Source organism: Trachemys scripta, unplaced genomic scaffold (genome assembly GCF_013100865.1).
Source record: "Trachemys scripta elegans isolate TJP31775 unplaced genomic scaffold, CAS_Tse_1.0 scaffold_26, whole genome shotgun sequence".
Lineage (NCBI taxonomy): Eukaryota > Metazoa > Chordata > Testudines > Emydidae > Trachemys > Trachemys scripta.
In genome coordinates this window covers 5,501,297-5,529,293 of record NW_023260511.1, presented here as the reverse complement: position 1 = coordinate 5,529,293, position 27,997 = coordinate 5,501,297, and the positions used below count along the sequence as shown (strand labels likewise).

Below are 27,997 nucleotides of genomic sequence, written 5' to 3'. Positions count from 1 at the left end.
TTAACCCCGGCTACCACCTCCCACACGTAATTTTTCCCCTTCAGCTCCTCTTCTGCCGCTACCTACAGTAGCTTGATCCCCCCTGGCAGGAAATTTCTGCCCCCTGCTCAGACCCTGACAGCCCCCACACTGCGATTTGCCTCCCCGCTTAATCCTTTTAAACCCCCCCAAAGAGGAGACAGCAAATCCTAAGTAGAAGTGAAGGTTACTGGGCATGCTGAGCTCGGGTGAGCATGCTCAGTGCGGCCCGCGTGGGGTGAGTAAGCAAGTGGCAGGGTGGGGCAAACGAACAGCTGCCTGGCCAGCCAGCGGGGTAGTGAAGAAACCAGTGGCAGGGGGGCAGTTGAGCCGGTGGTGGGGGGTGAGGAGGCGAGCCAGGAGGTGGGGGGGGGATGATGAGCTGAGTGTGCATCCACTGGCCCGGGGACAGGTGAGCCAGAGGCAGGGGTGCTGAGGAGACGAGCGGGTGGCGGGGGATGAAGAGGAGAACTGGAGGGGGGTAGGGGAATGACGAGCCTGGCAGGGGGCAGGTGAGGCAGGGAGGGGGGCTGAGGAGGTGAGCGGGTGTCGGGGGGTGAGGAGGTGAGCGGGTGTCGGGGGGTAGGGGAATGACTAGCCTGGAGGGGGGCAGGTGAAGCGGGGAGGGAGGCTGAGGAGGTGAGCGGGTGTCGGGGGGTGAGGAGGCAATCTGAGAGTGGAGGGGGGATGACGAGCGGGGTGGCAGGTGAACCGGCAGCAGGGGAGTGGTGCTGAGGAGGCGAGTGGGTGGTGGGGTGTGAGTAGATGAGCCGGTGGGGGGATGACAAATGGGGGAGAAGGTGAGCCTGTGGTGGGGGAGTGGGGCTCAGTAGGCGAGCGGGGGCTGAGTAGGGCAATGAGCCAAGCAGGCAGGCAGTGGCAGGGGGACAGGTGAGGTGGCGGCGGGGGAGGGGAGCTGAGGAGGCAAGCAGGTGGTGGAGGGTGACTAGGCCAGCCGGGGGTAGGATGACGAGCCAAGCGTGTGGGCAGTGGCGGGAAGGGCAGGTGGCAGTGGGGAAAAGGGGGGCTGAGGAGGGGAGCGGGCAGTGGGGGGTGAGGAGGCGAGCTGGGGTGGGTGGGGGGGCTGATGAGCCAAGCAGGCAGGCGGTGGAGGGGGGCAGGTGAGCCAGTGGTGGGGGAGGAGGGCTGAGGAGGTGAGCGGGCGGTGGGGGGTGAGTAGGCGAGCTGGATTGGGGGGATGACGAGCCGGGCGGGGTGGGCAGTGCTGCGAGGCTTTATACTTGGCGGGGGGGGGAGGAGGCGAGCGGCGAGTCGGTGGCTGGATGGGGGCATCCATTGTCAGTATTTTAATTTTTGTGATTGTGTTGTACTTAACGTACTGTACAGGATCTTTTCAGAGGGAATAAGGCAAAACACCACATTTATTAGTACTATATGTAATAATTAGCATTATCATGCATATGATATATATCACACTCATGCGCTCACATACACACACACAAACACACTCCGCCTTGCTGTTGTTACCAACGAGTTGCTCCCCTTAACTTCACTGGCCAGGTGAGTTAGATGGGGGAGAGGTGGAGCCAGGCTTCTGCCGATCCAGATTGATGCTCTGATGTTGACAAGACGAAACCCAGTGTACCCTGCAAGACACCTCACTTTTATAGCAGCTTCCCTCTTATGCAAATCTCCCAGATTCAAAATCTGGGACTGTGTCCGTTGGTCCTTTTTGCTGCTTTTCTCTGGGCTTGGGGTTGTCCCAATGCTGCAAAGAGGGTGTTCCCAAAGGAAGGTACATGCTTCTAACCCCTGACGCCGTCAGTATGTCTGCTCTTCTCTAGTCAGCCCACTTGACTCCCATCCCGTCTCTAAGGGTTGCGGCTGTCTGGAGGTGCCTGCCTTCCACACCTTCCTCATTCACACCTCATTCATTCAACAGGGCAATTGATTACAAAGTGGGGGGAAGACAGAAGTCTTCCCCAAAGAGGCAGAAGAATCTGCATCAGAGTATCAGAAGGGTAGCTGTCTTCACTACGGGGGGGGTCGATTTAAGATACGCAAATTCAGCTACGAGAATAGTGTAGCTGAATTCGTCGTATCGGAGCCGACTTACCCCCCTGTGAGGACGGCGGCAAAGTCAACCTCCGCGGCTCGCAGTCGATGGCGCTTACTCCCACCTCTGCTGGTGGAGTAAGAGCGTCGATTCGGGGATCGATTGTCGCGTCTCTTCGATCCCCGAGAGATCGATTTCTAGCCGCCGATTCAGGCGGGTTGTGTAGACCTAGCCTCAGTCTGAATCTGTAAAAAGCAACAGAGGGTCCTGTGGCACCTTTAAGTCTAACTAGCTACAACATCACCGGCTCATTCACCTGCACGTCCACCAATGTTATATTTGCCATCATGTGCCAGCAATGCCCCTCTGCTATGTACATTGGCCAAACTGGACAGTCACTACGCAAGAGGATAAATGGACACAAGTCAGATATCAGGAATGGCAATATACAAAAACCTGTAGGAGAACACTTCAACCTCCCTGGCCACACAATAGCAGATGTTAAGGCAGGCATCTTACAGCAAAAAAACTTCAGGGCCAGACTCCAAAGAGAAACTGCTGAGCTCCAGTTCCTTTGCAAATTTGACACCATCAGATCAGGATTAAACAAAGACTGTGAATGGCTATCCAACTATAGAAGCAGTTTCTCCTCCCTTGGTGTTCACACCTCAACTGCTAGTAGAGAACCTCACCCTCCCTGATTGAACTAACCTCGTTATCTCCATACTGATTTATACCTGCCTCTGGAAATTTCCATTATTTGCGTCTGATGAAGTGGGCATTCACCCACGAAAGCTTATGCTCCAATGCTTCTGTTAGTCTTAAAGGTGCCACAGGACCCTCTGTTGCTTTTTACAGATTCAGACTAACACGGCTACCCCTCTGATACTTGACACCATGCAAGGCACTGCATTTAGCCGTATGGAATGGAAATCTATAAACCTCATGAAGAAACTTGCACAAATACAGACAGGTATCATCTTCCTTTCCAAATGCAAACAGATGGACATCATACCATGAACATGAATAAAAACAAGCAACGTTCTTCTCTGACTGATGACCATTTGGGAGACATTATGAAAATATCCACTTCCAATATGATCCCCGAATACGACAAACTTGTTGCCGAAAAGAGATGTACTCTCTCTCATTAAATTTGCAAGGTAATTATGAAAAGTAATTTTTTTTTAACGGAACAGTTGTTTTTCATTTTTCCATGATTCATAAAAAAAATTAAAATAATTTAAAAAAATTGTTTGCTTTAATTGAAAAATTCTTAATAAAGTATCACACACACACACACACACACACACAACCTTCCTTTTCAGCCCATAGCTGTTTCAGCAGGGCAGCACTGGGGAAGGAGGGTTTGTTTCTGCGGGGTGGGCGGTGCTGGAGGGTTGTTTCCATGGGGCTGGGCAGCGCTGGGGGGGGGTTGTTTGGGCGGGGCCAGGGGGGGTTTCTTTGGAGTAATATGGCCCTCACCGCTTTACGAGTTGTGCAGACCTGCTCTATACTGTTTGTATTTCAAACTTTTCCTATTCTTCTGGGTGACACCCCAGACAATTTGGCATCAGCACTGCCTAGCCTGCTTGATGGCCCATTAAGGATCATCAGCTATACAAGTGACCCATTGAGGGAAGGCAGATACACCTTGTGACTCAGCAAAGCATGCAGGGTCATGCCTATGGACAGAACTCTAAGATTTTTCCATGACATGTGCTGGATAGCTTGTGTTTGGAACAAAGAAAGCAGAGGCCACATGGCAAGAGACTATAAAAGGCTGCTGCATCTCCTCCATCTTGTCTTCAGACCTGCTTCTTACTTCTGGAGGAACCTTGCTACAAACTGAAGCTCTGAACAAAGGACTGAATGACCCATCCCAGCTGTGGATGTTCTCCAGAGACTTGATTTGACCCTGCAGTTTATTCCATCACTGCCACAAGCCTGAACCAAGAACTTCGCCATTACTGTATGTAATTGATTCCATTTACCCAATTTTAGCTCTCAGCTATATTTCTTTCTTTTTATAAATATACCTTTAACTTTTAGATTCTAAAGGATTGGCAACACTGTGATTTGTGGGTAAGATCTCATTTGTATATTGACCTGGGTCTGGGGCTCGGTCCTTTGGGATTGGAAGAACCTTTTTTTTTTTTTTTTACTGGAGTATTGGTTCTCATAACCATTCATCCCTGTAGTGAGGCAGTGTGGTTCTGCCCCCCTGTAGAGAGACGAGTTCCTCCAGACACCAGAGTGGGCGGAGCCAGGGAGCTCTGAGCCCGCCCCCCAGAGGGTCAGGCATTGACCCGAAAGTATAAAGACCTGACTTCAGAGCTCACTGAGAGAGCAGCCGCCGGGGAGGCCAGATGCCTCTGGCCTAGCTCGCGATTGGGAAACCCCAGCGCCCTGCTGTAAACCCAAAGGACTGGCCCGACCTGCCCCATGCCAGCTACCAGGAGGAGTTGCCAAGTCTACCCCTCACCAGCTATCCCGAAAAACCCATGGGGCTGGACCCCTCTGTGAGCAGCGGCACAGGAGCCGGCAAACAGGGCTGCTAACAGGGGAGTTTGAGTGGGAGTTCCATTGGAGGAGAAGGTATCGGTATTTGCATCTGTCTTTGTAGTGCTTGTATGTGTAGAGGCCTGTAGGGGCAGCGTGCTGGGAGGACAGCTGAGCCCTCATTAGGGGGCAGAGCTTGGCTGATTAGGGGGCACAGGAGCTGGCAAACAGGGCTGCTAACAGGGGAGTTTGAGTGGGAGTTTACAGGGGGAGGTGGAAGAGGAGGCAGGAGGGCGCGGTGCCCCGTGTGCTGTGTTCCCCCAGGTGCGGAGGGCACAAGTGAGCAGGCGGGCTCAGACAACAGCAGCCATGAGCCAAGCAGCAGGGGACACAATGCAGATGATTGCATGTGGCAGCTGCGGTATGTATATGGTCCTAGCGGGGGTGCCTGAACAGAGGTATGTCTGCATGAAGTGCCGCCTAATAGAGCTGCTAGAAGAAAAGATCCGAGGTTTGGAGATGCAGGTAGATACCCTGGTAGAGTTTAGAAGGGGGTTCAAGCAGCTGATGGAGCAAAGGCAAGGAGTGGCTGAAGGGGAATGCTCAGGGGTACAGGTGGAAGCAGGGGCAAAGTGAGGGGGGAATGCCGGGGGGAAAACAAGGGCAGTGGAAGCACGTGACCGTGAGAAGCAGGCCAAGGAAAAGGAGGGCCAGTGAAGGGGAAATAGAGCTCAGGAACAGGTTTGGGTGTTTGGAAAACGAGGAAGGGGTGCAGCAGGTGGTAACTGAAGGGGGGAGGGGGAGGAAGAAGAGAAGAGCGGATAGTCCCATAGAAAGAGGGGAGGAGTTGATGGAGAAAGCACCAAATCTGGGCCCCGGGAGGATACAGGATGGCATCAGGGAGATTATAAGGGAAAATAGGAATGGACAGGGGTTGCAACTAGAGGGAACAGGGGATAGATTAGTAGATCATACTGTCACCAGGCAAAGGCAGGTTTACGTGATTGGGGACTCCTTACTGAGGAGGTTAGACAGGCCTGTGACCAGGGTGGACCCAGAGAAAAGAAGAGTGTGCTGTCTACCGGGCGCTAAGATACAGGATGTGGACCTGCAGTTGAAAAGGATCCTAAAAGGAGCAGGTAAGAACCCCTTGATCATCTTTCATGTAGGAACGAATGACACGGCTAGGTTCTCGCTGGAGAGAATCAAGGGAGATTATGCCAGGCTGGGGAAGACGCTTAAGGAAATTGAGGATCAGATCATCTTCAGTGGGATTCTGCCTGTTCCTAGAGAAGGGCAGCAAAGGGGTGGCAGGATTGTGATGATAAATAGTTGGCTAAGGGAGTGGTGCTATAAAGAGGGCTTTGGGATGTGTGGCCACTGGGAGGCTTTCGGGGACAGAAAACTGTTCTCACAGGACGAACTTCATCTAAGTAGGGAAGGAAATAGACTTCTGGGAGGGAGGCTGGCTCATCTCATCAAAAGAGCTTTAAACTAGGAATTTGGGGGAGACGGTTGGGAGATGTCCAGTTAATCTCCACGCCAGATTATAACACTGAGCGGGAGGTCGATAAGATAAGAACAGTTACAACCGGGGGGAAGAGATTGGACATAAGGAGAAGCGGGGGGATGGGTACTAGACTAATAGGTCATCCTGGCGGTACGATGTCCTTACCAAATTGAATAACAAATGTGAGAGAGGCCAAACAGCATAAATTAAGATGTTTATACACCAATGCGAGAAGCCTAGGTAACAAAATGGAGGAATTGGAGCTCCTGGTTTGAGAAATGAAACCGGATATCGTAGGAATAACTGAAACGTGGTGGAACGGTAGTCATGACTGGAGTACAGGTATGGAGGGGTATGTGCTGTTTAGGAAAGACCGGAACGAAGGTAAAGGTAGGGGAGTAGCATTGTATGTCAACAATGAGATAAACTGTAAAGAAATAATAAGTGATGGAATGGATAAGATGGAGTCTGTCTGGGCAATACTCACACTGGGTAAAAGAACTACTAGAACCTCCCCTGGGATAGTGCTTGGGGTGTGCTATAGACCGCCGGGACCTAGCCTGGATATGGACAGAGAACTCTTTAATGTTTTTAGGGAAGTAAATACTAATAGGAACTGTGTAATCATGGGAGACTTTAACTTCCCGGATATAGATTGGGGAACAAATGCTAGTAACAATAATAGGGCTCAGATTTTCCTAGACATGATAGCTGATGAATTCCTTCATCAAGTAGTTGCTGAACCGACGAGGGGGGATGCCATTTTAGATTTGGTTTTGGTGAGTAGTGAGGACCTCGTTGAGGAAATGGTTGTAGGGGACAACCTTGGCTTGAGTGATCATGAGCTAATTTGGTTTAAACTAAATGGAAGGATTAACAAAATTAAATCGGAGACTAACGTTTACGATTTCAAAAGGGCTAACTTTAATGAATTAAGGCGACTAGTTAGGGAAGTAGATTGGACTAACATATTTATGGATCTAAAGGCGGAAGGCTCCTGGGATTATTTCAAGTTGAAGTTGCAGGAGCTGTCGGAGGCCTGTATCCCGAGAAAGGGAAAACGGTTCTTAGGCAGGAGATTTAGACCGAGCTGGATGAGCGAGCGTCTCAGACGGGTGATTAAGAAAAAACAGAAAGCGTACAAGGAGTGGAAGATGGGAGGGATCAGCAAAGAAACCTACCTTATTGAGGTCAGAGCATGTAGAGATGGAGTGAGAAAGGCCAAAAGCCATGTAGAGTTGGACCTTGCGACGGGAATTAAAACCAATAGTAAGAAGTTTTATAGCCATATAAATAGGAAGAAAACAAAGAAAGAAGAAGTGGGACCGCTTAAGACTGTAGATGGAGTGGAGATTAAGGATAATCTAGGCATGGCACAATATCTAAACGAATATTTTGCATCGGTCTTTAATGAGGCTAATGAAGGACTCAGGAATAGTGGCAGCGTGACGGATGGGAATAAAGGAGGGGGGATTGACATTACCGTATCCGAGGTAGAAGCCAAACTCGAACAGCTTAACGGGACTAAATCGGGCGGACCGGATGATCTTCATCCGAGAATATTAAAGGAACTGGCATGAGAAATTGCAAGCCCATTAGCTATAGTTTTTAATGAATCTGTAAACTCAGGGGTGGTACCGTTGGACTGGAGAATAGCTAATGTGGTTCCTATTTTAAAGAAGGGGGAAAAAAGTGACCCGGGTAACTACAGGCCTGTTAGTTTAACATCTGTAATATGCAAGGTCTTGGAAAAAATTTTGAAGGAGAAAATAGTTAAGGACCTTGAGGTCAACGGCAATTGGGACAAATTACAACACGGTTTTACAAAAGGTAGATCGTGCCAAACCAACCTGATCTCCTTCTTTGAGAAAGTAACAGATTTTTTAGATAAAGGAAATGCGGTGGATCTAATATACCTCGATTTCAGTAAAGCATTTGATACGGTACCGCATGAGGAATTATTGGTTAAATTGGAAAAGATGGGGATCGATATGAAAATCCAGAGGTGGATAAAGAACTGGTTAAAGGGCAGACTTCAGCGGGTCGTACTGAAAGGTGAACTGTCAGGTTGGAGGGAGGTTACCAGTGGAGTTCCTCAAGGTTCGGTATTGGGTCCGATTTTATTTAATCTATTTATTACTGTCCTCGGAACCGAATGTAGGAGTGGGCTGATCAAGTTTGCGGATGATACAAAGTTGGGAGGTATTGCCAATTCGGAGAAGGATTGGGATATCCTGCAGGGAGATTTGGATGACCTTGTAAACTGGAGTAATAGTAATAGGATGAAATTTAATAGTGAGAAATGTAAGGTGATGCATTTAGGGATGACTAACAAGAATTTTAGTTATAAGCTGGGGACGCATCGGTTGGCAGTAACGGAAGAGGAGAAGGACCTCGGAGTCCTGGTTGATCGCAGGATGACTATGAGTCGGCAATGTGACGTGGCCATGAAAAAAGCTAATGCGGTCCTGGGATGCATTAGGTGAGGTATTTCTAGTAGGGATAAGGAGGTGCTGATTCTGTTATACAAGGCACTGGTGAGACCTCATTTGGAGTACTGTGTGCAGTTCTGTTCTCCCATGTTTAAAAAGGATGAATACAAACTGGAACGGGTACAGAGAAGGGCCACTAGGATGATCCGAGGAATGGAAAACCTGTCGTATGAAAGGAGACTCGAGGAGCTCGGTTTGTTTACCTTAACCAAAAGAAGGCTGAGGGGGGATATGATTGCTCTTTAAATATATCAGAGGGATAAATACCAGGGAGGGAGAGGAATTATTTCAGCTCGGTACTAATGTGGACACGAGAACAAATGGATATAAACTGGCCGTCGGGAAGTTTAAGCTTGAAATTAGACAAAGGTTTCTAACCATCAGAGGGGTTAAGTTCTGGAACAGCCTTCCGAGGGAAACAGTGGAGGCGAAAGACCTCTCTGGCTTTAAGATTAAGCTTGATAAGTTTATGGAGGGGATGGTTTGATGGGATAGCGTGATTTTAGTCAATAGGTCAATAACGTGCCATCGCTGGTAATTAGTAACAATGGTCAATGATGGGATATTAAAAGTTACTACAGAGAACTTTTTCCGGAGGGTCCGGCTGGAGAATCTTGCTCGCATGCTCGAGGTTCAGCTGATCGCCATATTTGGGGTCGGGAAGGAATTTTCCTCCAGGGTAGATTGGCAGAGGCCCTGGAGGTTTTTCGCCTTCCTCCGCAGCATGGGGCAGGGGTCGCTTGCTGGAGGATTCTCTGCGACTTCAAGTCTTTAAATCATGATTTGGGGACTTCAACAGCTGAGTCAAGGGAGAGAATTATTCCAGGAGTGGGTGGATCAGCTTTTGTGGCCTGCATCATGCGGGAGGTCAGACTAGATGATCATAATGGTCCCTTCTGACCTTAAAGTCTATGAGTCTATGAGAGACACCACCCCGACTCAGGTACCTCAAGAGGGGGAGTCTGGAAGTAGCTTGGGGGCAGCCAACCCTAGTCTGGCTGCAGCACTGCCAGAACCCATGTCAGTGTGTTGCAGCCAGGATCCCCTCTGATGCAGCAGCGGGTCTTGGGCCACTGCTAGGGCCCTGGGCTGGGGACGCAGTGGAGTGGGTGGGCCTGCATCCCCCCTGCCACCCAACTCGTGGGTGGCAGTCTCCCCCTCTCCCTGGCACTTTGGAACCTAGGGCCTGGGCCTGCTGCTTATATACTGTTGTTGCTCATCCCCTGCCTGAGGGCCTGAGTGCCTGACTCACCATTGCTCTGCCCTGACCTAGGGCCTGGGCTTACTGTGTTTATTTCTGCACTCACAAAGGCTGCAGAGGAAGACTCCCGTGGCTGAACTAATTCCCCACAAGACCTCTTCCCGAGTTTAGTGAGGTGGTGTGGTTCCCTGCCACCCCAGAGAGAGACAAGCCCCAGCTAACCTCTCTACAGTTCCCATAACGAGTGGCACCAGTGGTGATCCTGGGAAACTGGAGTGTCTAAGGGAATTGCTTGTATGACTTATGGTTAGCCAGTGGGGTGAGACTGAAGTCCTCTCTGTTTGGCTGGTTTGGTGTGTCTTAGAGGTGGAGAACCACAAGCCTGGGGCTGTGACTGCCCTGCTCTAAGCAATTTGTCCTGAATTGGTACTCTCAGTTGTATCCCACCAAAGCAGCATTGTTACACAAGTACTCGGCTGAGCCTTCAAGGGTTAACACGTTGTTAATGTAGCCTCACACTCTACAAGGCAGCAGGAATGGAGGGAGGGGAGTCAGCTGTTGGAAGAAGAACAGGCTGACCCAGAGGCGGATTTGAGTAGATGGGCTTCTTTCAGGGCCAGCTCCAGGCACCAGCGGAGCAAGCTCATGCTTGGGGCGGCAGATTCCAAGGGGCGGCATTCCATCTAATCCTTTTCTTTCTTTTTTTGTGCTTCACCGCTTTGGCCGCCCCTGCAGGTTTTTTCTTTTTGGTTTGCTGCTCCCGCCGCCCTGCAGGGGGTGGAGGAGGGGAGCGCCCTGCAGCAAGCCGGGAGGGCACTCCGCATCCTTCCCTGCCTGCCAACTGGAGTGGCGCGGAGCCCTCCCAGCAGGAGGCACCCATGGAGGGGCCGCATGGCAGCGCCCCACTTAAGGAAGCTCTGGGGTCCCCCTTTCTCTCTCTCCCCCCCGCTAGCCGGGGTGCGCACTCCGTTGCCTGGGGTCTGCAGGGCCGGGAGTCCCTCTGCACCCACGCTTCCACCGCCCCGCAGGTATTTTGTTTTTGTTTTTTCTTTCCTTCACTGCTCTGGCCAGCCAGTTTGTTTCCCGCCCCTTCCCCGCTCCGGCCAGGGGCAGGTTTGTTTCCTGCCCCCACATCTTCGCCGCTCCGGCCGGCCGGTTTGTCCCCCCATCTTTTGCTGCTCCAGCCGTCAAGTTTGTTCTTCCCCCCCACCCCTCTGCTGCTCCGGCCGGGGGCAGGTTTGTTTTCCTCCTTCCCTCTCTCCCCCCCCCACTTTGCTGCTCCGGCTGGCCCAGCGTTTTTTGCTTGGGGTGGCAAAAAAGGCAGAGCCGGCCCTGGCTTCTTTATTACGGTACTTGTTCCCCTGGACCCAATTGTCCGGTAAGCACTGGATTAGTTACATCATACTCTTTTTATCTACATCAGTATGTAAATTCCTACATTTATTACAACACCCCCAAAACCTTTATGGAGTAATATGAACACCCATACAATGAATATTAATAACCCTATACTGAATATAATTATCCCCGCCCCTGATTACTATTTACCTTATTAGCATATTCTACTGATAAGTTTTACTTTGAAGATACACTTTTCTGCTATAATTGCAGTCATGAACTCCTTGGATCAGCAGTTTGCAGGGGAGGGAGAAAGGGGCCATGACTCTAACCTCGCCTGTGCAGCTGGGAAAGAAAGGGGGAGGGAGATAACACTACTTTACCCCAAAAGGCATCCTTTTGGTTCCCACGTTCCTCAGGTATCTGCAACGTTATCAAACCCTTAAAAGGAGAAGGGAGGGGAGAGGGATAGCCCTAAATCTATTAAACACAGAGAAATACCTACATTTTATCTATCAGGCGCAGAAGTGGTGCTTGCCTGTGCCTTTACTCCCTAATGCCATCTCTGTTCACCAGCAGTTTCCCAGTTTTCTGCTTTAACCCTTACATATCCCAACAACAGCATGGCAGAGAGAGACAGAGACACACAGCGTGTGTAGGAGAGAGAGACGCACATTGTCCCTTTAAGTACACTGACCCTACCCAAAGTACACTGCCTTTTTAAGTAGATCAGCAAGTTGAGACAGCAGCTTCTGCCAGAAAGCTCCCTCCATCCTGAGCCCTGTGGTGTCCCCATACTGCTCCATTGAGATAAAGTACAGGAGCGGGGGGGGGGAAGAAGCGGAAGAAGGGAGGGGGACACCCTGACATTAGCACTCCTCTTCCCCACCCTCTGCAGAGCAAGCAGGAGGCTCCCGGGAACAGCTCCAAGGCAGAGGGCAGGAGCAGCACATGACAGTGCGGGAAGGGACAGCTGAACTGCCCAGCAATTGGTAGCCTGCTGGGCGGCTGCTGCACAAGGAACTTAGGGGAGGAGGGAGCTGACAAGAGGGCTGCCGGTCCACACTAGTTCCAAGCCCCCACCAGCTAGCTCCAACGGGCTGCTCTTCCAGCAAGCAGTGGACAAAGCAGGTGGCTGCCAAACAACATTTTAAGGGGGCATTGCACAACTTTAAAGGAGCATGTTCTCTAATTGATCAGCCACATAACAGGGAAACAACGTTAACCGGGACAACTTTAAGGGAGGAGTTACTGTAGTATGTTTGGGGTGTGAATGTGGAGTGAGTAAGGTTTGTTTTGTAATCAATAAAGAGCATTTAGAGTATTATATACCAACACTGTGTCCGGTGTCTGCTTGCTCCCCATCCCGTAGGGAAACTTCTATTGTGGGTCTAACAGTGCACAGGAGCTGCTACTGAACAATCCCTCATTGCTGCGAGATGACTAACGCTGAAGAGCTGATTAAGCAGGAGAATGCAAGCAAGTGTGTGGCCATCCAGATAACCAACACCACCAGAGACGTGACCCTCGAGAACCCCAGGTAAGCAGGTTCCCATAGTCCCCTCCACGCGACTTCCCAAGTCAGTCTGCGGCTGGTGTCTATACAGATGTGCCAGGGTGTGGGGTATGGGTCTGCTACTGAATATCTGTCTGTCTATCAGTCCCCATACATCCCATCTATCTATCTCTCCCCTGAGAGTCCCCGGGGTCTCTCCCTTGGCCCCACCTGACGCCCGCACACGCCTCCCCTTGGTGTCCCTGACTGTGCCCTGGACAGCGGGCGGCTGCCCCCTGCAGCTCCCCATTGTGCTCCGCTCTGCCAGCTCCGGCATCAACTGCTGCCGCAGGGTCCTAGCGCCCCCCCACCACTAGTGCCAGGGAAGGCTGACCTTGACCCTGCCCTTCCACCTGAGATGGACGAACCCTTCCCTTTTCCAGTGGGACCCTCCACCAGCACAGGGGGACCCCCCTCCCGTAGTCACCGCTCCTGCCCCACGCTGGGCAAGGGGCAGCCCCATCCCCCACCCCCAGTGAGGCTAGAGTGAGGGGCAACAGCAGGGGAGGAGGTGCACATGTGAAGGCTGCCCCCCACCCAACACAGGGGAGGTGACGGGGCTTACTGGACCTGAGAGGACCTAGGAGGGATGAGGGGAGCCCCTCCCCCGCAACTCACTGCTGCCAGTGGGGAGAGGGCTGGGGGGAGTCCTCCTCTCTGACCTCAGCCGGGGGCAGCCTGCCTGCACCCCAAACTCCTCACCCCTGGCCCTGCCCCATCCGAGAGACCGCATCCCTAGCCAGAGCTGTCACCCTCCCCGCACCCCAACCCACTGCCCCAGCCCTGAGCCCCCCCAAACCGTGAACTGCTCATCCATGGCCCCACCCCACAGCCCTCACCCCCACACTCCAATCCTCTGCCTGAGCCCTTCCCACACCCACAAACCCATCATTCCCAGCCCCATCCCAGAGCCCTCACATTTTTACATTATTTTAAAAAAATATATATATATTGGCTTACAAGGTGTGTGGGGGGGCAGGACTTGGACCTGTTCTGGGGACCACCAAAAATTCTACAAACCTGCCACCCCTGTATGTGTCCAGGAGTAGGGTTGGGGGTGTTTGGAGGGAAATCACACTTTTGTTGGGGAGGGGGGGAGGGAGAAGAAGGAAATGTTTCCCTGGCCACATGATTTGAAAGGAAACAGCTGCTGGAAGCCTCTTGAGAGGTTAGAAAGTCTGACTAAGTCCCAGGGAGATGGACTGGGGGCAGGTGATGTTGCGATAAGCCTGTGATGTAATGTAAAGGTGTTCGGTGTATTTATGTCACATTGATACCACCTCCACATTACATATATGTGTGTGTCTGTCATGTACACTCACAGGTTTACACCCACACATAGTCACACAAACATGGACACACACATACACGTACACTCATACACATGAGTATGTATGATGTGTGTGTCTGTCTGTGTATGTCTCTGAACGCTTTAGGTAATAACATAATGTGCAGGACCATGTAACGCTTTCAGATTTCTACTGCAATAATAGTCCAAAGTCATTTAAATACTATCCCCAAAGTAGCCCAATATATTTATTGAAACAATGTTTGTTTTTTTATTAACCCATTGGTCTGTAAATCAAATAACAGAGGAAAGCTTTTGTTAGATACCCAGTAAAGATTTGATTTTTTTAAAAAAGCTACAAGCCCCACCTGACGTTCATCCACATTAGCAAGAAAGCTGTGAGAAAACAATCAAATTCGAAATCAAACCCCCCAGGGGAATTTTGACAGGAAGGTCACTCCACCAACTGGCCCCCACCTCAACCATATTAAATTCCCCTTGACAGTCAGATCATTACACAACTAGTCCAGATGAGACCCCCTACAAAAACCATGTCAGCCAGTGACCCCCACTAAAAATCCTTCCACCCAGAGTCACCTACACCCTAGGGAAACCCAGAACTGCAATATAAGCTCTGTCACCCAGACTCCCCCTTCTTTCCCCCCAAGTCAACACCCTGATGCCCAGAGCTTCCTGCCACTCAGTAAAAACCCAGAGCTCCCCAAGAGACACCCTGCCACCTAGAGCCCCCCTCGCCCAGCCCTGGCATGTGCAGCCCCAGAGGGGCAGCTCTGGCTCCTCCCCCTGCCTTAGATCCAGCCTGGCTGCTGCTAACTCTGAGGCCGGAGGTCTCCTCCTTGCCCAGTCCCGGAGCCTGCAGGTAGCTGCTGGGCTCCAGCCCCTCAGCCCAGGCTCTGCAGCAGGCACTCCCAGCAGGCAGGCTGCAGCTGTGTGAGCGGGGAGCAGGGCAGTGGGGGAGGCAGAGCCCAGCCAGGTCAGGTCGGAGGGTGGGGGCCAGCCCTTATCTCTACTATCTAGTGCCTTGGTCATGCAGGAACAAACCCTGCTGCCCTGGGGGCTGGCCGAGGTGGGGCTGTGCTCTCTTGTCCAGCAACCTGTATGTCCTCTCTGCAGAAGAATGGTTGGGCTGTGACCCACCCCAGCCCCAAGGGTCAGGATTCCCCTGCTGCTGGGACACAGTTATTAATTATTGTTAGGGATGTTGTGTAATGAAGGAACCCCGTGGTGTTTTCCTCCAGGACTTACTGTTTCAGCGGCTGGGTCAAGATAAACCCTGTGTCCAACATTCCCCCCGGCTCTTCGGGGATCAGCGTGTTTGTGAAAACAAGCGATGCGGCCCGCGGGAGCGTTGGGGTGCTGAGCTACGAGTCCGACACTTTCACCCTGGCCATCATGTTCTCCGTCCCCTACGACCGCTTGCAATACTACAATGAGTTTGCCATCGAGCTCTTTGCTGGCAGGAAGCACTTCGACAGCATGGAGCGCCTCTACCACTATATGTACAATGAAGGCCCTCCCTATCCGTGTGACTCCTACAAGAAAGTGCAGGTAAAGGTCCCACATGACCAGCTGGAGGTGACCAACCAGGAGATCCAGGTGACGGCCACCATGTCCAACCAGAATAAGTCCATCATTGACGTGCAGATCAAGGAAATAGATGTGACAGAGAAGGTGGCTGCTGGTGGGAAATAGTCTCTCTCTTTCTCCCAGCTTGAGTAGACAGCGATGTGCTAGCTCTGCTGGAATTAATGCAGTAAAAATGGCCAGAGCGTTGTGGTTGGTGGGAAGAGCTAGCTACCCAAGTGCACTCTCACCTGACCTCCAGGGTATGTACTCGGGCATCTAGCCGGAGCTGCTGCCCATGCCACAGTGTCCACACTGCTATTTTTAGTGCACTAGGGAGGGATAGCTCATTGCTTTGAGCATTGGCCTGCTAAACCCAGGGTTGTGAGTTATATCCTTGAGGGGTCCATTTAGGGATCGGGGGGGAAATACTTGGGGATTGGTCCTCCTTTGAGCAGGGGGTTGGACTAGATAACCTCCAGAGGTCCCTTCTAACCCTAATATTCTATGTTTGTCTACCCAGGCTGGGCAGTATACAGGCCTCCAGAGTTTTTGTCATGATTTTATAAAAAAGTTGTTTCTTGCTTATCTTTTAACCTCTGAAATAACAGGTGTTGGCATATGAAGACCTGAAGCTTAAGCATTTATCATGGTGATAAAACTCTCAGAAGCTTTGCAAAAAATAATGCTAAAAAAGACAACATAGAATTATTAGCAAATAAGAGCTACATTTCTTGTAAGTGGAAATATGTTTAAGAGCATGACTTTTTGGTATAGCTGTATAAGGTTGTTTTTAATTGCATGTGTGCTTGCTAGGTAAAATATAATTGGCTAAGCAACTTAAATAAAAGTTACAAATTGTAATGGAAACAAAAAGAAAGGGATAAGTAGATAAGATCATAACATAAGAATATAAGAATGGCCATACTGCATCTGCCCAATGGTCCATCTAGCCCAATGCCAGATGCTTCAGAGGGAATGAACAGAACAGGGCAATTTCAAGTGATCCATCCCCTGTTGTCCGGTCCCAGGTTCTGGCAGTCAGAGGTTTAGGGATACCTGGAGCAAGGGGTACCATCTTGACTAGTAACTGTGATGGGGTCCCCCAATCGCCTGGCAACGAGTTTCACAGGTTGTGTGTATGTTGCATGTTTGAATCTCAGTCTGTACTGTTGTTAAATAATTATTCTCTGACACCTCCATAATTTCCTGCAACTGTGAAAATTTAAATTGATAAAAATAGAAAAAAAATGCTTAAAAATAAACATCGATATTATCCACTGAAATTAAAAGAAACCCTCGAGTTCTGCCAGGTCTATCTATATACCGTTTCTGTCTCTCTAGCTACGCAATCACCACAGTAGCTAGACTGTCCTACGGGGGTGCTGCTAGTGACTCCATCCTTATTGTTCCACTTAAAGCAGGGCTAAAATCCCCACTGCCACGACTGAAGTTAGGCTCCAAACGTGGCCCAGTAACAACCCTGTAAGGGCAGCTTGAATGGCCGATGTGAAGTCCCCGGTAACCTCTTCATGGGAAACATCAGAGTGCTCCTAGAGACCAACCCTGCCACTCGCATTCCCTGGGGTTCTTATTATGTGCCATTCTCTGTGTGCGGCTTTCCACTGGGCCCCCGGCCGCTCCCAGGAGACTGGTAACCAGCCAAGCGCAGGGAGCAGTCTGTGTGTCTGAGCACGGGCACTGCCGTCCGTGGAGCAGCTTTTCCCAGATGGGCTGAACTCCTGGCCCCATTGCAACTCACTGTGACTGCACTGGGCCAGGATTCCACCCCAGGGAGACGATGTATTGGAGAGTGTAAAATGGGGCTCCCTTTAGCACCCCCAGGTACCCCCAGCCAGACCCATCCTCACATCCTCGGCCCTCCCCCTAACACCCCCTGCCCCCCATCCCCAGACCTCCCCCTAACACCCCCTGCCCCATCCCCAGCCCTCCCCCTAACACCTGCTCACCCCCTGCCCCCCACCCCCATATTTCCCCCTAGCACCCTCTGCCCCCTGTCCCACCATCCCCAGACCTCCCCCTAAAGCCCACTCACCTGCTGCTCCCCACATCCCCAGGCCTCTCCCTAGGAGCACAGTGGGCTGGAGAGTGAGTGCAGAGGCCTAGTGAAGCTGAAATTGAAACTGCAGGTACAGGGCCGACCAGCTCTAGGGTTGCCACCTTTCTAATGGCTGGTAACCTCACTCCTGAGGCCCCTCCCCCACCCCACAACTTCCCACAAGGCCCTGGCCCTGCCCCACCTCTTCCCCTAAGGCCCCACCCTTGCTCCTCCTCTTCCCACCTAGATAAAAAACCCAGACATCAGGGCTTGTTAAGTGGCACTCGGACACACAAGCCAAAACCGGGACTGTCCAGGTGAAAACCAGACTGGTGGCATCACTAACTGGCTCATTCAGGGGAAAATCAAACCTGGGTTAACCGTGGGGAGTTGTTTGGGGCTGGAGTTCATCAGTTATGTTTTGGAAACCTGCCAGAATATGAGGCTTTGCCAGGGCATCTGAAGGTCTCTGAGCCACCCTCTCCCAAGGGATGCAGGAACTGCTCGCGTCACGACAGGGAGGTTTAGCAAATGTCGAGTACAGTCCTGGGTTTCCTCCACTCTAGTAGCGTGAGGAGTTCCCCATGTGTGTTTTTAGGAGCAGTGGGGTGTTGTGCAACTTCACCTCCTTAAATCATTTCTGATCCTCCTGCTCTGAGAGAGCAGACTGAGCAGCGTGTCTATTAAGTGCTATTTTCAGTAATTCTCCTGCTTGCAAGGAAATCCAAATAACACTTTTTTATTGTCTTCTAAATTAAACAGATTTATAGAGAGGATCCTAGGGCTTGTCAGAAAATTGATTTTACATCCTAAGAAAAAATGTTGAAATTTCAAAATAAAACAAAAAAAAAACACCTTGTCCTGAACTGGGGCAACATTTTAAATTTTTTTTGCTAAACGAAATTCTGAAAATAACATTCAGAATTTGGATCGATCAAAATGTTTCATTTTGATAAATTCAAAACCTTTCATTTCAGTTTTGACCATTTTTTTTTTTTTTTTTTTACTTTTTAAATATAAAATGAAACAGATTTAGAAAGGAAAAGTCATTTTACAAGGAAGAATCAAAATGGTTAATTATGAAAATGTTGAAATCGGGTGTTTTGAAATGTTTTCCCCATTTTTTTTTTCAAAATGAAATTTAATCAAAATCTAAATGAGTTTGTGCAAAATGTTGGTTTTGTCCAAATGGCACTCTCTGAGAGAACACTGGTTTGACATAAACTTCCCAGCCAGCTGTAGATGCTACAGCATTCTGTGGGGACGACACATATGACACTGATCAATCTAAAATCCTCTGGAGTCCCCTCACGAGACAAGGATTGTGCATTTTGTACTATCCTCCACATTTGTAGTGTCTGCCCCAATTAGTTGCACTTTCCACAGCTTGTGAACTAGAACCAACAGTTGTTTGCATCATGAGACTATTTGCTACAAGGAAAGCAGTCTTTGAGTGTTCGCCCTGTTGTGCTTTCTTCTTAAGCCCCTGCTTTATTTGTTGTACATGATGCTGTTGCCGCTTCCTGGCATCTTTAGTAGGTGCCTCCATTGATGCATCAATTTCCAGTGCACATTTTGGGGTCAAATCAGCCTCGGTCAATAATCATTCTTGGTTTGCTTCATTTTCTTTAGGATTGTCCTGGACTCGCCAGGAGTTAAAGATTAATCATTAATTAAAGATTGTCATGTGATGAAAGCTCCAGAAATACGTCCAGTCAAAATTGGCAACCCTACGATCTCATAATCCATCATTTAACCTTCTCCACACTTGCAATGCTCTGTTAATTTCCTTGGTCCAGCTACAAATTCAGGGATGATTTCATTTCTTTTTGACTCCATGTATAAAAGTGGAAATTCTCTGCAACTCCCAGTGGCTTTGGGGAGAGGCGACTTGATAGAATTTCCAGAATTTTGATGAATGTTTTGTCTGCTGGTTCAATGGGGGGCGCTCAGGCTCCACAGCAAGTTAGAGGTTTTAAAGCCTGTTTCACTCAGTATAACAACACCGTGTTCTCATCACTGATCCCATGAGCCATTCTACACACTTCCAGCCTCTCTAGTTGGGTGGGCCTTGCCTCTGCTGAGCTCGGAGATGAGCTCATTTTCCCCAAACAGCCTTGTTTTCCCCTAGCTGAGCAGGTGCCTCAGAGGGAGGGGCTGCAGGCTGCAGTTTCACTCCCAGAGGCGTATGTACTTGCCCTGTGTTCCTGGATTAGGATCCCATCCCCATCATCAATTACTGTGTCTTTTGCTCTTTAGTGCAAGGGAACGACACAGGCATGGTGGGCCCCAAGTAACTGGGTTTACTAATTATATGCAATAGGCCAAGCCTGTCACATACACCCTGCTGCTCTGGAAGGGCTCTGGAACGCAGAACACAATGAATGCCATGGCAGTGCTCTCCCTATTCCTGGGCAGTAGAGCTAGCCTATTAAACCTGTTTGCTAATATGCTTCACCGGAACACGTTTCACACCTTGTGAAAGCTGAGGAGCTCTGTCTCTGTGCTAGATTCCTGGCCAAACGGGGCTCTCCACAGCAGGAACGGACAGGAGCAGGATACCGGGTAAAGATGTCATTGCACAGGGCAGTCCTGTACCTCTCATTAGCACACATGGTATGTGGGCATTCATTACTCTGGTCTGCCCAGATGACCATTGCGAGAGGCTCAGCTGGTGCTCCCTGGCGATCTGCTTGATAATTTTTTTTTCTCAGAGCCGTTGCTATCTTCTGAGATCTAAAGGGGCAAAGACATGGAAGAGATTCTTAGACGTGTGACGCATTCCAGATGTGTGGGAGTCGAGATAACCAACAAAACTACAGTGGCCTCCGCTCCCCAAGGTTTGGAGTTTGTCCATTACACCTGTTCCTAATGGGCCCTTTCAGATGCTTTCAATATAAATTAAGAGAGAAGTGAGTTCCCTTCTCTACCTGCTGCTGGGCACCTGCTCTCATGACTGCAGACCCCCTGGGCTTTCATTTCAACCTCATTTTTATGGGGCGTGTTCTACCCAATGCTGAATACTGAGCTTCAAGCTGGGAACCTCCCAGGCCCCATGCATTGGTGGGAGAGTTCTGTTAGCAGGACCCTCAGTGCCTTTCCCTCACCCAGAGCAGAGTAAATGAGAGCAAACGCTGGGATGCCCTGAATGCTGAAGAGAAAAGCGCTCTCCAGTCCAAGTGTCTCTAGATTCTTCCAAGCAGTGAGGCAAAGAGGAGGTTGGGGGACAGGTGTGGTGACCTGGCCAGGCAAAGCTTTGCTAACTGTGAGGGGAGGCAGAGATAAATCTAGATCAAGGGGATCATTTTATCTTTTTAGAACCTTATAAGGGAAACCCCAAAACTGTACCAGGTGCAGAAATAATACAGAACATTACCAAAGACTTACTATTTAGAATAATAGGTTACCAGCTCACTAATCTATTGTGACATTGTACACACTGCGCAGTTTGTACCAAATGCATTGTTATTAACAAGAACAAAAGAGATTAATTCATAATATACTGTGTCACTTCAGAGAAGAATTGGCTTTTCCTCTCCTTGCTGTAAATCCAGCTCCACGCTTGCTGTCCTGTTCTTTGCTTCTCTTTGGCTCAAAGGGCTCCTTAGATTCGATGTTCCTGGGCTGGATCTCTTCTCACCGAGTTTATCCACAAGCTAGTTTATCCCTCACCTAGTGGACCCTCACTTGACCATTAGGCCCCTTTGACCTGTATTCTGTCAACAGATGTTCAGACAGCCATTCTCTCTGTTCATGTACTTTAGGGTAGTGGCACTCAACCTTTCCAGACTAATGTACCATTTCAGGAGTCTGCTTTGTCATATGTACCCCCAAGTTTCACCTTACTTAAAAACTACTTGCTTACAAAATCAGACATAAAAATACAAAAGTGTCCCAGCACACTATTACTGAAATATTGCTGACTTTCTCCTTTTTACCATATAATTATAAAATTAAATATAAACATTGTACTTACATTTCAGTGTATAGTATATAGAGCAGTATAAACAAGTCATTGTCTGTATGAAATTTTAGTTTGTACTGATTTCCCTAGTGCTTTTTATGTAGCCTGTTGTAAAACTAGGCAAATAGCTAGATGTACCCCCTGGCAGACCTCTGCGTACCCCCCGGGGTACACGTACCCTTGGTTGAGAACCACTACTTTATGACCGTTGTGCCATGGGCCTTTTGTTTACTGTTTTCAGGATCTGGTTTCATCTCACACAGCTTTTTCATCAATTCCCTTTTTCATGAATTAAATTTCTTTCAGGTTTTTTTCCCTTGATTTTCACTCTCTGGTACATCTGTAGATGTTATTTCCTTCTACTTCCCTCCTCTAATAGAACCTCCTCACGTACCTAGCTCTCTTCCCCACCCCCCGCTTCTCCTGACCTAAAACCTTTCCTATTTACCTTTTTTCCTCCTTCTCACTTCCCTGTCCCCTCCTTCTATTCTCCTATTCTTCTTTTATATTGTCACCTTCCACCTACCCCAGTTCCGGTTCTTCCGCTAGCTCACCATCTCAATTCTTCTCCTTCTCTAACAGCTTTTTCCAGCTGCCCCTTCGGGTGGATCCCAAACCCCCTCCCCAGCTTGAGCTGCCTAATCTCTCTCACCAGATGTGAATTTGTTTGTTCACAATAAATCTACAAAGTCCTGTTTCCCTGAGTATAGTAGAGACAAACAATAGCAGGCATTATAGGCAAACAGAGGACAATCCCAACCAGTAATATATATATATGGTGCTTCAGATTTAGTGTATGTGGTGCTTCAATAGGCCTAACTCCCCAAAATTAGACAAATTATGAGCTAAATTAACACATCAGCACTATACAATACCAGTAAAACACATAAATGGACTAAGAGCTGGCTAACTGACAGATCTCAAAAAGCAACAGAGGGTCCTGTGGCCACAGGACCCTCTGTTGCTTTTTACAGATTCAGACTAACACGGCTACCCCTCTGATACTAGATCTCAAAAAGTAGTTGTCAAGTGAGGAATCAACACTGAATAGGGGTGTTTCTGGTGGATGACACAAAAATGGACAGAGCGGTAACTAATGATGAGGACAGGGCAGCCATAGAGAGGGATCTGGATTGCTTGGTAAACTGACCCCATTCAGGTTACTTCTGTATTGAGACCTGTGCTGTTCAACAGATCCATAAATGGTCTGTAAAAGGGGGTGAACAGTGAGGTGGCAAAATTTGCAGACGATACCTAATTAAGCTGACTGTGAAGAGTTACAAAAGGATCCCACAAAACTGGGTGATTGGGCAACCAAATGGCAGATGAAATTCAATGTTGATAAATGCAAAGTAATGCTCATTGGAAAACATAATCCCAACTGGGTCTAAATTAGTTATTACCACTCAAAAAAGAGATTTGGGTGTCATCATCAATTGTTCTCTGAAAACTTCCACTAAATATGCAGTGACAGTCAAAAAAGCAAAGAGAATTGTAGGAGCCATTAGGAAAGGGATAGATAACAAGACAGAAAATACCATACTGCTGTAGTAAGATGAGGCCCTGAAACATAAACCCTTGGTATCAGAGGCCCGGTATGAGGCCTGAACTAAAGTAATGGTCAAGATTTTGCTAACAGAAAGCAGAGTTAAGCTGTGAGCCAGCAGCAGGCCCTGCTCACAGAAGTTGGCAAGAAGAAGGCTGCTAATTGCACGTATATACATATCTAAAAGGTATCAAGTACTAACAGGATGAACACCGGAACATTCTGGTACGAACACATTCCACAGAGATAATGAGGAACAGGCTGACCCATCCTAAAGATAGGGTCAAAAGGATAATATGATGGACAGACTTGTTTGTTTGAACCAACATGTACCAGGACAGAGGCAGCACTCTAATGCATAATGGGGTTGTATCTCAAGGCATCAGGCATGATGTGTAACTTGTTTGTACCTGTGTATAAGAATGCATCCCTGAGTGGACGTCTTTATCCAGCCTAGGGGGCAGTAGAGTGTCCCACCACTGACTGCATAGGCGCCAACTTTTCCAGGCGCCGGTGGGTGCTTGCCCCCTGTCCCTGCCCCTGCCCCCATCCCAACCCCTTCCCCAAAGTCCCCACCCCAACTCTGCCCCTTCCCTGCCCCTATTGGACCCCTTCCCCAAATCCCCGCCCCGGCCCTGCCTCTTCCCCGAGCGCACCACATTCCTCCTCCTCCTCCCCAGTCCCTCCCAGCGCTTGCCGCCATGAATCAGCTGTTTCACGGTGGGAAGTGCTGGGAGGGGGAGAGAAGCGGAGCCCCGGCGCACTCAGGGGAGGAGGTGGAGGTGGAGCAGAGGTGATCTAGGGCTGGGGATTGGGGCGGGGAGGGGAGCTGCTGGTGGGTGCAGAGCACCCACCCATTTTTCCCTGTGGGTGCTCCAGCCCTGGAGTCGGCGCCTATGACTGACTGAGCTGTGTCCATTGTCAGGGGGCACATAATCATATCCTTTTAGGTTTTAGAGTAGCAGCCGTGTTAGTCTATATCAGCAAAAAGAACAGGAGTACTTGTGGCATCTTAGAGACTAACAAATTTATTTGAGCATAAGCTTTCGTGGGCTACAGCCCACTTCATGAGATGCAAATAGCTTATGCTCAAATAAAGTTGTTAGTCTCCAAGGTGCCACAAGTACTCATATTCATAGTATGTCCTGTAGAGTCTGCTGGAAACTATTACTGTGCTTCGTTTGACAATAAACCTGGCCGGTTGCCTTCGTACCTTATTGGAGTCTGTGGTCACTGGGGTTTCTCTCGGGGTCAGCTGCGTCAGCAAGCGACGCAGAACCGGGGCAGCACACAGAGGGAACACACGCACGCAGTTGACTGTTATCAACATTGGATAGCCAATCAGAGGCAGTGTCCCCTGAGCCAGACACTCAGGGGAGCCTATATATAAGAACCTATTTAGAATAGAATGGAATAGAATAGCATGAGCATTTCACATCATCATCAGATGGGTGCCCGCAGGGGCCAAACTCACCTCGCTGCCAGGGAATTGCCAGACATGGAAACTCTGAAAGAATGAATGTTGGGGGCTTTTTCTTTGGCTTTCTGGTCATGTTTCCCAGCTTTTGTCTCCACCCCAGAGGCTAGTGCTGTGTCTGTGCCTTGTCCAATAGTAAAACTACAAAGAAACCACAGAGCAGCTGAGTCCCTGATAACTCTGTTTAGCAACTCTGTTTGCCAGCTTTACAGGCCCAGCTACCCACCAACTACAGCTCTGACTAGTTTGGGGTGACTTCTAAAGCACCAAACACAGTGAGCACCACGAGAGGGGTCACAAACTATTTAAAGGGATACCACCCAGTCCCACTACAATTAGACTTTTTTTGTAAACAAATGAAAGCTGAGATTCCAGCAGCTGAGCTTTAAGAGAAAAACCCAGATTCATGAAACTGATGATAAAATTGTGAGAGTTCTCAACACTGTCAATACTGCAATCAGGTGACTGATGCCATCTCTGCTTTGTTAACTCATGGTTGATTCTAATGACCTCCTGCTGAGGATGCACTGTCACAAACAGAATTCTTGTCTCCCCACAGTTTTTTCTGTTACAGCGGTCACACCTTCACCCCCCCAGCACCAGCCGTCAGCCCTGGCTGCAAGGAGAACTGTGTGTTTGTGAAAAGGAACCTCGGTGCCTGGGGAGTTGCAGGGGCTCCCGCGTATGAGTGGGCCGGGTTCTCATTTATCCTCATGATCTCCAATCCCTTTGACAACAACGTGCACCACCTCCAGTATGCACTGGAAATCCGCGAGGGCAGAATGAGCCACAAAGAATTGGAGAGTCTCTACCACAGCATGCGTGGCCACAGGCCTCTGTCCAGAACCTATCATAGGAATAACTTGGGAGAAACACAACTGCCCTTGTTGTTACCTTACATAGCTTTCACATTTCTGCCACTATGTCCAATCACAGCCAAGCTGCCCTGTCATAAACAGATAGTTAAGGGTTAATGTCTCTTTTCCCTGTAAAGGGTTAAGAAGTTCACCTAGCCTAGCTGACACCTGACCAGAGGAACCAATGGGAGGACAAGATGGTTCAAAGGGAAGGAGGAAAGTCCCCTTTGTCTGTTAAGTTTCACTTTGGACTAGAGTGGGAAAGCTCCAAATTCAGCCTCTTATTAAGTAGTGAGTATTAGTGAAGGAAATAAATAGGTTTATGTTTATTTCTTTGTAACCTGTCTTGTGCAATTAGAGGAATAGTCAAATTGGGTATTTGAGTATCTTTTTTTGTGTAACTAAGGTTTTGCCCAGGGGAACATCCTCTGTGTTTGGAATCTGTTGTCTGTGAGAGTAGCTGGTATGCTAATCTCTCCCAGAGGGTTTTCTTTTACCTTTCTTTTCTTTTAATTAAAGTCTTTTTCGTAATACCTGATTGATTTTTCCTTGTTTTTAGATCCAAGGGGGTTGGATCTTGATCCACCAGGAGTTGGTGGGAGAAAGGAGGGGGGATGGTTAATTTCTCCTTGTTTTAAGATCCAAGGGGTTTGGATCTGTATTCACCAGGGAACTGGTGAAAAGTCTCTCAAGGCTACCCAGGGAAGGGAATTAGCACTTTGGGAGTGGTGGCAGCGGACCAGATAAGCTGGTAGTTAAGCTTAGAAGTTTCATGCAGGCCCCCACATTTGTACCCTAAAGTTCAGATTGGGGAAGCAGCCTTGACATGCCCTTAGAGTATTAATTGAAGAGAGAGGTTCTCCTCCCTCCTTCACTCCACAGCCACCTTACTCCCAGCAGCTATCTTCTCTGCTCCCCCACTTCTCTCAGAAGCTGACCCAGTAACACGCCTGAAAACAGTGTTCCTGTCTCAGAAATCCCAAATGAGAGGGAGACACCACTCTGACTTGGAATGCTCTTCAAGCAGAATCCAGGATCTGCAGAGGGCAAATTTTCAGTGGATTTTCCTCCCATCTTTTCTGTTCAGATTATTATATTGTTTTGTCCAGGGGAAAAAAAATCAACCTGTATAGCTGTTCCTGAAAAAAGCAAATAATGGGCTCAGGGCCACAGAAAGAAGGTCACCAGAGAACCCACGGGATACAATCACTGCTCAGTCCCTGGGCTGTGCCAAGAACCTGAGTAGTAACAAATAGCAGCAGAACCATTCCAAAGCCAGCTGACAAGCAATAAAGATGACTAGTGGGAAGACCAGAGGGCCTGATTCTGCATTTGGGCCTGATCTGACCACTCTTAGCCACATTGGATGAAATTCCCCTTGTGCACAGAGTCAGTATGAGTCCCATGAACCCCACCGAAGCTCCCAAAATGTGATTGAGTTGGGGTTGGTCCTGCTTTGAGCAGGGGGTTGGACTAGATGACCTCCTGAGGTCTCTTCCAACCCTGATATTCTATGATTCTATGAAATATAACCTATGTGGTATTTTGGCGTCTGAGGAGGGGTCTTCACCTCCTGAGTGACTAGATCCACAGCATCACAATTCCAGGGGCCCAGCACCCACAGATTTCCAAATGGGTTCAGCACCCAACATGCTCCCAGCTGTTCTCACAAACTGGCCCTGACTGTGGGTTCTGGGCTCCTCTGATCATTCTGGCCACGCTCTGCAAGTTACTCCCAATAGCGGCCCTTGCAGAGCAAGGTGCTGCTGAGGTTGAGTCAAGGTGCCAGAGCTCAGCCCCGCTGTTGGCAGTCTGGTCATAGTCACATGCAGGAAAATTCCTATACCTCACAGCTGCTCCAAGTGTCCCATTCCCGGGAGCTGGAGCCAGGCGTTTGCATATGTTGATATGGGAGGGGTCAGGAAGGCCTGTGTGAGGGTTTTGCAGTACCAGTTGCCAGCCCTGTATCTGGGATTACGCAGCCCTGTTCTGGAGCTGATGGGAAACATAAGAACATAAGAATGGCCATACTGGGTAAGACCAAAGGTCCATCTAGCCCAGTATCCTGTCTTCTAACAGTGGCCAATGCCAGGTGCCCCGGAGGGAATGAACAGACAGGTAATCATCACATGATCCATCCCCTGTGCGTTGGGTGAAAAAAAAAACTTCCTTTTGTTTGTTTTAAACCTGCAATGTACCATCCAGACAGCCTGGGATATGCACTAGCTAAATCCCAGCAATGCACCATCCCCACAACCTGAGACCTACACCAGCTAAACCGCTGCAATGCACCATCCCCACAGCCTGAGACCTACAGCAGTTAAACCCCCACAATGCACCATCCAGACAGCCTGAGACCTACACCAGCTAGAGGGACAGAACCACATTGGAAATAGCAGCAGGGATGGGGGTTAAGGAGGGGCAAAGTTTGATATTTCTGCTGTCTGTAGCAATGTTGGTTGGCCCCTGCCCTTTCTTCCCATATCACCTGTCATGTCTGTAGGAAGATGCTAAGTCCCTGGCTCCATGGACTGTACCCTTATGTCTGTCCCAGACAAAGGCATGTACATTCTGGGTGCTGTGAAATCT

General features: G+C 49.2%; 1 protein-coding gene across 1 annotated transcript; it reads left to right on the top strand.

The window, feature by feature from the left end:
* Nucleotides 1–12,347: 12,347 nt before the first annotated feature.
* On the top strand, nt 12,348–15,869 carry LOC117870367 (bryoporin-like). Its single transcript, XM_034757504.1, has 2 exons — nt 12,348–12,618; nt 15,181–15,869. Exons 1-2 carry the CDS (start codon nt 12,518–12,520, stop codon nt 15,632–15,634), a joined length of 555 nt encoding a protein of 184 aa, XP_034613395.1. The 5' UTR covers nt 12,348–12,517; the 3' UTR covers nt 15,635–15,869.
* Nucleotides 15,870–27,997: the final 12,128 nt, after the last annotated feature.